The sequence below is a fragment of the Leptopilina boulardi genome, unplaced genomic scaffold (assembly GCF_019393585.1).
Source record: "Leptopilina boulardi isolate dan_hultmark-lab unplaced genomic scaffold, ZJU_Lbou_2.1 LbouV2_162, whole genome shotgun sequence".
Classification (NCBI taxonomy): domain Eukaryota; kingdom Metazoa; phylum Arthropoda; class Insecta; order Hymenoptera; family Figitidae; genus Leptopilina; species Leptopilina boulardi.
Window position 1 is genome coordinate 2,506,088 of NW_026137710.1, and position 12,234 is coordinate 2,518,321.

Sequence of the window (12,234 nt, forward strand, 5' to 3'; positions counted from 1 at the left end):
TAGTGGGAGGGCGGGGTGTGGTAGGAGAACAGATGTGTGGTAATAGGAGCTGATTGTCGTTATCTCTATACTAACTAACGACTCCATTCATGAACTAACAATTAAAAAAACAATATCACTATTATCCCAAGTAAAAAATATCAGGACAGCTTGAATAAAACTTATTCTTTATAAAGTTAGGTTTTATATAAATGTTTACTGGGAGATTACATAATGTTTCTTAAGGAAAATGAAAAATTGAATGTTTTAACCTAAAAAATCGATTTTCTCAAAAACAGCTCGATAAAAGATTTAAAATTTTTTTGCAAAATACTCAGGAAAGTGTCCACATTCAAGATATGAAAGAAATTTTACAGTGAAAGAACTTTTGGGTTAAAGTGTGTTAAGGACCACCGTTCTATTTATTTTTTTAAATTTTTTTCTCTTCCTCCTATTCTTTCTTTTTTAATTCGATATTCTTTGTACATTTTTTTTAAAGAAAATGTTTATTTTAATTAAAAATAAAATCGGACAAGTGCGAGTTACACTCGAACTAAAATCGAGGGTTCCGTACACGAAGCGAACTTATTTGGTATAAAAACATATGTTTAAAAAATATAAGTTTTATATGTCAAATAATGTAAGTGATACAAAAAGGAACAATTATCTTAAGATTTCTTAAAAAATTGTTTTTTTTGTATCACTTACATTATTATTTGACACATAAAACTTATATTTTTTAAATATATGTTTTTATACCAAATAAGTTCGCTTCGTGTACGGACCCCTCGATTTTAGTGCGATATCCGATTTTTTTTATAAGTTTTCATGTTAAAACTTTAAACTCGTTTTTTCTCGAAATGACATTTTTCAAAACGGTCAATATATAGCGTGAATAGGAACAATTTTAATTTATTTCATTGTTGCTGGAGTGGGATTACAAATAGCGATAGCGCTACGAAGATTTCGCTACGTAGCGATTCAAAGCTACATTCACTTTAAAAAATTTTCTTGCTATCGGGTGACTAAAAAAAATTCTATCATTTTGATGGATTTATGTTGGTACAATTGTTTTTCTGTGTATTTCTTTTTTTCATATTTGCTTTATTTTATAATTTAACAATTTTTTTAGAATCAAGAATGTGTCAAATTCATAAGGATTTTCTACGATGAAGAAATGAAGCAATTAAAAGAAATATCTAAAAGCCTGACAAATTTTTCAAGTGTAACACTTCAAATCTCAAAAGTTATAAAAAAAGCAATTTGAGGCAACGATAATTATTAATATTATTATATTAACACTTTTATTTCTAAATTTTAACCTTACATTTTTTTATAATTAATAATTATAAACAAATAAAACATAATAATAATAAAGAAATAAAGAAAACATTTATTTTACAAATTTCTATTCTTACAAAAAATCAAGAAAATAATTCAACTTTATCCAATAATAATAAACTATTTACTTTTCTTTTTTATATTAATAATTAAATATTTATTGCATTTATATTTATTATCTTTTTCATAGGATTTAAAGTTTCTATTAAACATTGTCTAAAATGGGAAAAAAAAATTAATTAAAAAAATTTTGAAGATATAACCTCGGAAATAGAATTTTTGTTCTTACGCAAGGTTTCACTAAAAAAATGTATAGGGCATTTTGTGTAAGTTAAAGAGTTTTTCAAGAAATGAAAATTTAAATCAATTTAATTAAAAAATTTATCAATTTTTAAATTTAGGCTTGTAAAGAATATCCTAATTTAAAACCTCATGCAATTATTATTTTTAATTCTTGCAATAAGATTAATTTTCTTAATTTTTATTTATTAAATTAAATTAAAAAAATTTATTGGCGATTCAAACAGCTACACTAGCGCCACAGTTGAACTAATTTAGGCGTGACTCGCTCTGTAGCACTCCATGTGTTTTAAATTATTTTTTTTTATTTAACGCTTAAAAATAATTTTACAAACGCAATAAAAATATCAGAATAATTAAATAATTTGAAATAAACTGTCAAAACAGAGACTGCTTTAGAGCGAGTCACTATAGTTAATTATTTTATTTAAAACTAACAGTTGGCAAACATGAAGTTAGAGAATTGATTCCACCTTCATGTTGTATTTGTTTGCTACGTAGATAAAATATTTTAGGAAATTGACATGAATTCTATGTCAATGTCCTTATCTAGAGGGGTTATGTTTATATTGTCTTCTAAATTACCATCTTGTAATTTAAGTTTTAAAGAAACTGTCAACGGTATTTTATTTTGGTCATGATTTGGAACAAATTTCACTAAAAATATGTAAGTTTTCAATTCTAAATAACAAAAAGCGCTACATAGCGACTAGCGCTAATAGTAATCCCACTGATGTTTACTTATTTATTATTTTCTGTTTTTTTGATTATTCTGTATTATTTTATATTATTTATTTCATGACACTATTGTCCTTTTACAATTTTTAATATAATATAATATAATATAATATAATATAATATAATATAATATAATATAATATAATATAATATAATATAATATAATATAATATAATATAATATAATATAATATAATATAATATAATATAATATAATATAATATAATATAATATAATATAATATAATATAATATAATATAATATAATATAATATAATATAATATAATATAATATAATATAATATAATAAAATGTTTTTTCTCTGATCTGTCTACACAAAAGTGCACTGTGCCAAAAAAAAAGAATCGCCAATGTTAACTCAAGATTGCGCGTACGGTGATTTATTTTTGATCACTTTGATCATGACCTGCTCATCAAACAATAGACGATGATGAAAAACTGCTGCTGGTGATAGAGTCACTGATTAATTGAAGGTGTCTGATACATTCGTTTTTACCGAAGTGAACTTATTTACAGTTTAAACATTTTTGTAATTTAATTTTTTCGATTTCTCTGTTTTCAATCTAAATTAAAATATATTTGAGTCATCAAAAGTAATATAATAATAATAACAATAATTTTTAATTTAAATCAATAAAAAAATAGCTATGTATCAGTATCTCTGAGTTATAAATTTAAATTTTTTGTTTCAGATAATAGGGTATTTTATCAAATTTATTTATATTGAACAATATAAGTCTCATGTTACTTCCATAAGTAAGCAAGTTTTGTGAAACGATGGCATCAAGTCAGGTGAGAAATTTTTTTTATATCCTTTTTTCTTGTCATATTATATTTGATTTAATTTAAATTCTTATTTTATATAATTTCCATTAAATTTATTGGAAGGGAGAACTAAAAACAAAGATTAAATGAAAATATAAGACGTAATTTTCTTGTAAAATATTAAATTTAAACAATACATTTTAATATGTAGCTTAGGGTGGTCCTTATTTAATGGTGTCTCAAAGCTCTTGACTTTTTTTATGTATTTTAAATGGGAAAAAATCCCGATTTCGTAAATTTGCTATAAAACCGATAAAAATTAATTTTTTTCAACAGGATATTTTTGTTTTTCTTTCCAAAGGTTAAAAGAATGTTATGAAAAAAAATTGTTTAAATATAATTTTTATTTGTTTATTAATGTTTAACCCCTTTACTGTTTGAGGAAAATACGGCATGAATGACCAAAAATGACCAGCAAAACCAGTTCAATGAATTTTCATAAAACTTAGTATGCAAGGGTTTTTGGGGTTGCTGATCACGAATACGACATTAGTTTTGCGAAATTTAAAATGTCGGGCATAATTTTCTAAATTGATCCAATTTGCTTGAAAACTGTTACTCGGGGGTTTTTGGGGTCGCTTATTACGAATCTGCAATTAGTTTTCTGAAATTCAAAATGGCGGATCCAATATGCTGAACAATTTTTTAAAAAGGATCGGATCTTTTGAAACTTGTTACTCGAGCGTTTTTTGGGACATTTTGAATTTTGAAAAACTTTTGTCACAATTCGTAATCAATGACCCTGAAAACCCCCGAGTAATAGGTTTTTAATACAATCCGATTAATTTTTTATTTTGTCTTCCGCCATATTGGATCCGCCATTTTGAACTTTGAAAAACTGATGTCAGATTCGTAATCAGCGACCCCGAAAACCCCTGGGTAACATGGTTTAGACGAATTTGCCCATTTTTAGTTATTTTGATTCGGTATATTGGATCCGCCATTTTGAATTTTAAAAAACTGATATTGAATTCGTAATCAAGTCTTACATTTTTTTCAATTCTTTAAATCATAATAATATTAAAATGTTAATAAATTAAATTAATCTATTAATTTTATTGAACAAAATTATTTTTAATTTTAAGTGTGGTTTGTTTACATACTAGACAATAAGTTGTTGATAATACAAAAAGAAATACATGAAAATAAACAGTATAGGATGAAAACAGAAATTCGTGGAAATAATATAATATAATATAATATAATATAATATAATATAATATAATATAATATAATATAATATAATATAATATAATATAATATAATATAATATAATATAATATAATATAATATAATATAATATAATATAATATAATATAATATAATATAATATAATATAATATAATATAATATAATATAATATAATATAATATAATATAATATAATATAATATAATATAATATAATATAATATAATATAATATAATATAATATAATATAATATAATATAATATAAATTTAATAATTTACATTTGATATATATTCAATCTATATCTATTTTATTTTAATTTTATTTCTTAAAATGTTATTGAAGGATTAATAAACTGTCAAGATGTTGATCAACAAGTTTCATTGTATGCGACACGAAATTCATAATTATTTTTGTATTGTGTCGTGTAGTTCAGCCCCACGATACGATTCTCAAATTTTTATTGTGTCTAGTCGCGCCACGATACTTTTGGAAATTCGTAAACGTGTCCAGTCCTGCCACGATACGATTACAAATTTCTAAACGTATCGTGCTTCGCCACGATACAATTATGAATTTCTTAACTGTGTCGGGTCGTGCCACGATACGTTTGAAAAGTTTTAAAAGTGTCGGGTCTCGCCACGATACTTTTAATTGTTTTCAAACGTGTCGAGTCGCGACACTACACGGACACGACACAAATATTTCGAGACAGTCCCTGTGAATTGTCATATTATTTTTAAAAAAATGTAATTGAATTGTACAATATTAAAATTGTAACTTGGAAAAAAAAGTAATTTTTCATATTTAAAAGCAAGATAGAATTAATTTCAGAAATATTAGACAGCGCCACCTAATCTACTTTACCAACATATACAAACTACTAATTAAAAAACCAAGGATGGGAAGATACAGCAAAAAATCGTTGACACATAAAGTTATGACAAATGGGAATTATGTCAAATGAAAATTATGACAAATGAACAGTATGTCAAATACACATTATACTAATTTAGTGTTATACCAATTAAAAATTATTACAAATAAACATTATGTCATAAAATAGTTATGACAAATGAACATTATATCAAGTACATTTTATACTGCATGATAATTATGACAAATAAAAATTATGAACAATGAACATTATGTCAAATTAAAATTATGTCTAATGAACATTATGTCAAACTTAAATTATGCGAAATAAACATTATGTCAAGTGCTTATTATAAAAAGTTAACATTATGTCAATCAGTAATTATGACAAATAACAGTTATGACTAATAAGAATTATGACAAATGAGCATTATGAGAATTGTAAATTATGACAAATTAACATTATATCAAATAACAATTATGTTAAATTGAATTTATGCCAATTAAGAATTATTATAAATGAAAATTATATTAAACAATCGATGTGACGAATAAACATTATATCAAATATATTTTATACTAAATGATAATTATGCCAAATAAAAATTATGACAAATGAAAGTTATGACTAATAAGAATTATGACAAATGAGCATTTTGTGAAATGCAAATTATGACAAATGAACATTATGTCAAATACACATTATACTAAATAAGCGTTATGTCAATTGCTGATTATTAATAATAAACATTATATCAAACAGTGATTATTACAAATGACAGTTATGATTATTAAGAATTATGAAAAATGAGCATTATGTCCAATAGTCATTATGTTAAATTAGCGTTATACCAGTTAAGAATTATTACCAATAAATATTATGTCAAAAAGTAGTTATGACGAATGAACATTATATCAAATACATTTTATGATGAATGATAATTATGCCAAATTAAAATTATGATCAATGAAAATTATGTCAAATAAAGATTATGACAAATGTATATTATGCCAAATAAAAATTTTGACAATTGAAAGTTATACCGAATATAACTTATACTAAATAAACATTCTGTCAAATGCGAATTATGCTGAATAATTAGTATGTCAATTAAAATTTATGCTAAAGTAAAATTATGACCAAAAAAATTATGACAAATATTGGTTATGTCAACTGGTTTTATGTCAAATGAATATTATGACATTTGAGATTTGGGGAAAATTACGGCACCACCCGAGTGACAAGTATCAAGCGAATCGAATGGCTTTTCGAAAATTGGTCCATGTGGTTACCCAGCAAACACGTTCTATAAATGTTATATAACAGTAAGGACCCAGTTTTATAGAACATTTGTTACAATCTGGTTATGAATCTGTTATATAACCTTATTGTAACAGAATTCTAGAACATTGTTACAAGGGAGTTATCGATCTGTTCTATATTATGCTAACTTCACAGTTCAGTAACAATGTAATGTAACATTTTTGTAACACAATCATCACAAATGATCTGTAACTGACGTTCCAACATAGTTCTAGAACTGTATCTAAAAAATGTTATGTAGCTGTTTTAAAATTTTGTTGCAGATTAATTCTGGTTGACATTTGTACCTACAAATCGGAACAATTCTGCAACAGTGTTACATAACATTTCTATAACATTACAGTCACAAATTTTCTGTAACTAATGTTCCATCGCATATCTAGAAATATATCGGAACAATGATATGTAACTGTTCTAAAATTTTAATGAAGTTCATTCCTGGAATATATTTGTACCTGAGATTAAAAATTTTGAAGTGTTTATAAGTACCTTAACTATTTTCTATGGAATTAATAAATAAATAGTTCATTTTACTTAAGTATGTAGTTACATTTAAAAACTCTAAAATTTTTATATATCACATAGTTTTGTTTTTTTTTTCTTTATATAAGCAATACAGTTTTTAAATCCTCCTCAGTCTCAAGTTATCAAATCAATTTTGTATTTATATCCCCATGCGAGGGTAGCGGAATGGTTAGAGTATTAGCCTGTGGAGCGATCTTGTTATAGAACATTTGAAATTTGGCACTGTTCTAACTATGTTTATTTTAGAGTTTCCTTTTTTTATTACATCAAGTTTTAATATTTTTATTAAGAATAAAAAATATTTTGCATGTATTTTTAGGTAATAATCTTGCAATAGTAATTATATACCATTTTATAGTTATTACAAAACAGTTCCAGAACTGTTACAAATACATTTGTAACCATGTTTTAGATCTGTTACATAATCTTACATATCCGCTGAGTATGACATTTTGCGTAACCAGTGACTCACAGGTTCTTAACAAGTTACAGAACATGTTCTTAAAAAATTTGTAACAGCTCTATAACTGACATGTAACAGTGTTTGCTGGGTATGAAATTGTTTAAAAAAATTAAATTTATACGCCATTTTTTGGCAGCCATTTTAAAATTTCATTTTCTCAATAATCCTATCTTGTAACAAAAACATTTTTGACGCGATATTTATAACATTTAGAGGTATTCTTAAGGGATTAGCTATAAAAAAATTACAAAAACTGAAAAAACACTAAAAAATTGTGTTTTTTTTTAAAAAAAGGAATTAAAATTATTTTTTAAATTTTTCGTTCTTTTTGAGCACGCCATTCGATAGAGCGATTCTTGAGACATAAGAAATGTTTATTGACAATTTTTTATCGTTACGTTTAAATGTTGAAATATGGACATAAAATGTGTGTTTTCTTGAGACTTACAACATTTATCTAAAACATGTTTCGAAATTTTGCGTTTTTGTTCGAGTTAATCGCAAAAAACCATGAATTTATGGTTTCCACCATGATTATCAAATTTGCTCCAATTTCACTATCATTTTCGTAATCAGCGCACCAAAATACATTAGAGTCTAAATTTGTGATGTGTGCAGACATTTTCTTAGAGTTCGAAATTTTTTTATTAAATTCACAATTTCTATTCAAAACAATAAATAAAAAATATACAACTTAAATAGTTTTGCGAAATTTTTATGTTCATACAAGTTATTGTTACAAACATTTTTTTACATGAATTTACAAAAAGTTGTTTTCCTATTAATCTAATTAATAAAACTTTCTGATTTTTTGTATACTTATTTAAAAGTAAAGCTGCTTTCGATTGATTTTAATTATTTGAAAAAATTAATTAATTTGTTAAAAATATAAACAATGTAATTAAACAAATAAAAATAATATTAACTTCTTAATCGATTTTTCAGTTCTTTTTTGTTCCATATTACTCGTAGTTTAATCTAGAATCATTTGCAAAAAGAAAAACTTGGTAACTTGTATTCGGTTAATAATAATTAAAGATTTTATCAGAGCTTGCATCAAAATATCTTGCGTGAACGACCGCCGCAGAGAAGTTTGAAATGTTTAAATAAACGAAGATCGTAACTTGTCACCCTTTTTCATATATTGTCATATATTGTGTCGAAATGTATGGATAATTTTTTATTTATTGTTTTGAATAGAAAAATGTGAATTTAATAAAAAAATTTCGACTTCTAAGAAAATGTCGGCACACTTCACAAATTTCAAAATAGTATACCAAGTTTCATTAAAATTGGCGGGGGGACGCTTTCGGAACTATATTGAGGAGCTGGATATTAGAACCCGCTCTCCGCTCGGCTGAACTCCGTAGAGCCAGTCATTCGTTCGAAAAAATGATAAAAATTGAAATTCAAAATTTTGAATTTTGAAAAATACTACATTATAAAAAATGAAAAGGCGCATCTTTTTTCTCTTTTAAATTTTTTAATAAAAAGAATAGTTTAGTTTCTAGAGACCAAAAACTGAGAAATTTAAATTGTTAAATTTAATTAAGTTTTAAAACATAAATCATAATATCTCCGACAATTATTAATAAATTTGATTCAAATTTTATTGTACACATATTAGGGTCTACTGAAGGCGACAAAATAATAAAAAATTAAAAAATCATTAATTGTTTAAATCTTTTTTAATAAAAATTGAGACCAGTTGATAATAACATTTTCTTACTTTCATCGACAAAATGTCTACGGGAAACTTTGTAGTTCAGTAAACTTCCAGTGAGACATTTGTTTATCACTATATAAGAAAGTTTTCTGTAAAATATAAAATCAATTCATTGAAAACTTTTAAAGTTATTGAAGTTTTAAGAAAGCGCGGTTAGCGCGCAAGTAAGTCCAACGCTACTCGCACAGTCAGCTGTTGCAGTTTTTCAAATTGAAATATAAATTTCTATATTATTATTATTTTCTATTCACAATTAACATTTACAGTTTTTTGCCATTTTTAATAAATGGTAAAATATCATTTAAAATTTTTTTGTTTTATTTAAGTTTTGATTATACTAGCTCTCTAAATCTGAATAAGTTAATATTTACTTATTGTAAGTTTAAAATCGTACACGTAAAAAAATGAGTGTATATTCATTTATTTAAAATTTATACGCACTTGTTTTTTTACGTGGACGAGTTTTGACATATTCAAATTTGGAGAGTATAAAATAAAATATTGTAAAATTTTGGTTTTATGATTTTACCAGGTTTATAAACTTTAGAAAATAAATATGATTTGTGTAATATTTTGGACATATAGCTATATTTTACCAGTTATTCAAAATGACAAAAAATCTGTAAATTATACCTATCTATTTAATAAAATAACATTAGAAATATTGGATTAAACATTGTAATATTAATTGTAAACAAATGTTAATTGTGAATAAAAAATAATAATAATATAGAAAGTTATATTTCAATGTGAAAAACTGCAACAGCTGACTGTGCGAGTAGCGTTGGACTTATGGCGCACTCACACCTTTTTTGGCTGCCTGCCTGCCTACAGGTTACCATGGCAACGCACGAGTGTGAGTGAGACAGAAAATTTGAATATTCAAATTTTTAAATTTTCTGTCGCACTCACTCTCATGCGTTGCCATGGTAACCTGCAGGCAGCCAAAAAGGTGTGAGAGCGCCTTTACCTGCGCGCTAAACGCGCTTTCTTAAAACTTCAATAACTTTAAAAGTTTTCAATGAATTGATTTAATATTTTACAGAGAACTTCCTTATATAGTGATAAACAAATGTCTCACTGGAAGTTTCCTGAACTACAATAACTACTGAATAAAATGCACTAAATTTCAAAAAAATCCATCAATATTTGTCAAAATTACGACGAGTTATGTTTTAAAAGTTCATTTAATTATCGCAAAAAAATTTTCTACTTTTTTGCCTTTATTAATTTTAATATTCGTTTTATAAAAAAAACTCAAAGGAAAAACAGGTGCGGATTTTCATTTCCTACAGGATAGCGTTTTTGAATAATTTTATTTTTGAATTTTATTTTTTTCTATTTTTGTACCACCTGACTGGTCGCAAGGCGGCTGCCTCAAGCGTAGGTCTCCTTATAGAATCGGGGTCCTCAATTATCAAAAAATCAATTAATTACCGTAAAAAATTAACAAATTTTAGAGTATATTCAGATGTCATTGATTATATATCGAGATTTTAACATAATTGATATTATTGGTAAGTTTTATGCAAATCGGTAAAGAATTATGAACTCCACGTGTACCTAAAAATCAAGAAAAAAAATTTTTTTCATAAAAAATTTTAGTGTATTGAAATTTTATAAAATGTATATCGTGATTATAACCCAATTAATATTATTTGTAAGTTTCATGCGAATCCGTTAAACTATGTAGGCTCTAGGCGTGGCTAAAAATAAAACAAGTTGTAAATTCAGATGTTCATTACATGAACATTTTGCTTCCTCTTTACGATCAGCAAAAAAATTTGCTTCCTCGTGGAGAAAACAAAATTTTATTGCCAAAATGTGAATTTTTGATTTTTTAACTTTCATTAATTCTTTAAATTTACCTCAATTGTATACTTCATATATATCTATCGATTCGTCTTGACGTAAGGAATACGATTTTATTATATATAACCTTAAATTTTTCTATTTAAAAACTTTTTAATTAAAAAAAAATTTTTGGAAAAAAGACGATAACATTTTTTTTTTGGGTATTTTTCAAAATCTTTTGGTCAGATTTGAGATATTAATATGATAAATGAGCCTACCAAATTTTATCTAAATCCATTAAAACCTGTTAAAGTTATCTTCTAAACAAAAAAGGGATCCACACACACACACATACACACATCCGGACAATTAATCAGGATCTCATATAAAATGTTTCTATAAAGAAAAAAATTTGTTTCCGCCACTTTGAAAAGTTTTATAAACGGAAGGACTACAAAAAATCATAAATTTTTCAGTTTTTTAAGATTAATTTTCATAATTCTTTGGGAATCCTCCCATTTTAACAACAGAAATTATTTTTTTTAACATTTTTACCCAGCAAAATAGGTTTGAACGAAATCGGTAAAGAACTTTTCGAGATATCCAATTTAGTTCGAAAAATGCCAATATTTTGAGAAAATATATTCGCGGAAATTTTTTTTTTACATGGCGTCAATTCTCTACCGCAAATCTTGATATATTTATATTCGCGGAAATTTTTTTTTACATGGCGTCGATTCACTACCGCGAATCTTGATATACCCGGCTGAAAAAACTTGTACAAGAAAATGTACAAGTTCTTGTACATGTTCATGTAATGTTCTTGAACAAGTTCAGCATCCGGAATTGACACATGTTCTTGTACCAGAACTTGTACAAGATCATGGATACGAAAATATACTTGTACAAGAAAATGTACATGTTCTTGTACATATTTTTTTGTGCAGGTTTCATGTAAATTTTCTTGTACCAGATGTGGAACATGTTCTTGTACATGTTCATTTATGTCTTTTAAATTAAAAATTAAAAACTTTAAAGGCTGCGCAGTAGTTTTCTTAAGCCTTTACAGCTGCGCAAAAATTTTTAGCATGCATAAGTAAAGAGTCTTAATAATTATAACTTATTAAAATTTCAAA

General features: G+C 25.4%; 1 protein-coding gene across 2 annotated transcripts in view; it reads left to right on the top strand.

Annotated features, from left to right (window-relative positions):
• Positions 1–2,799: 2,799 nt before the first annotated feature.
• The window catches only part of LOC127276976 (acylamino-acid-releasing enzyme-like), a 369,586-nt gene continuing 360,151 nt past the window's right edge, over positions 2,800–12,234 (top strand). Inside the window, exons 1-2 of one of the 2 annotated variants that reach the window (XM_051297734.1) lie at positions 2,800–2,850; positions 3,070–3,169. In XM_051297734.1, coding sequence (XP_051153691.1) covers positions 3,155–3,169 — 15 coding nt within the window. In that variant the 5' untranslated portion in view covers positions 2,800–2,850; positions 3,070–3,154. Of the gene's footprint in view, positions 2,971–3,069; positions 3,170–12,234 lie in introns of both variants that reach the window. The other variant, XM_051297735.1, reaches the window with a different exon arrangement.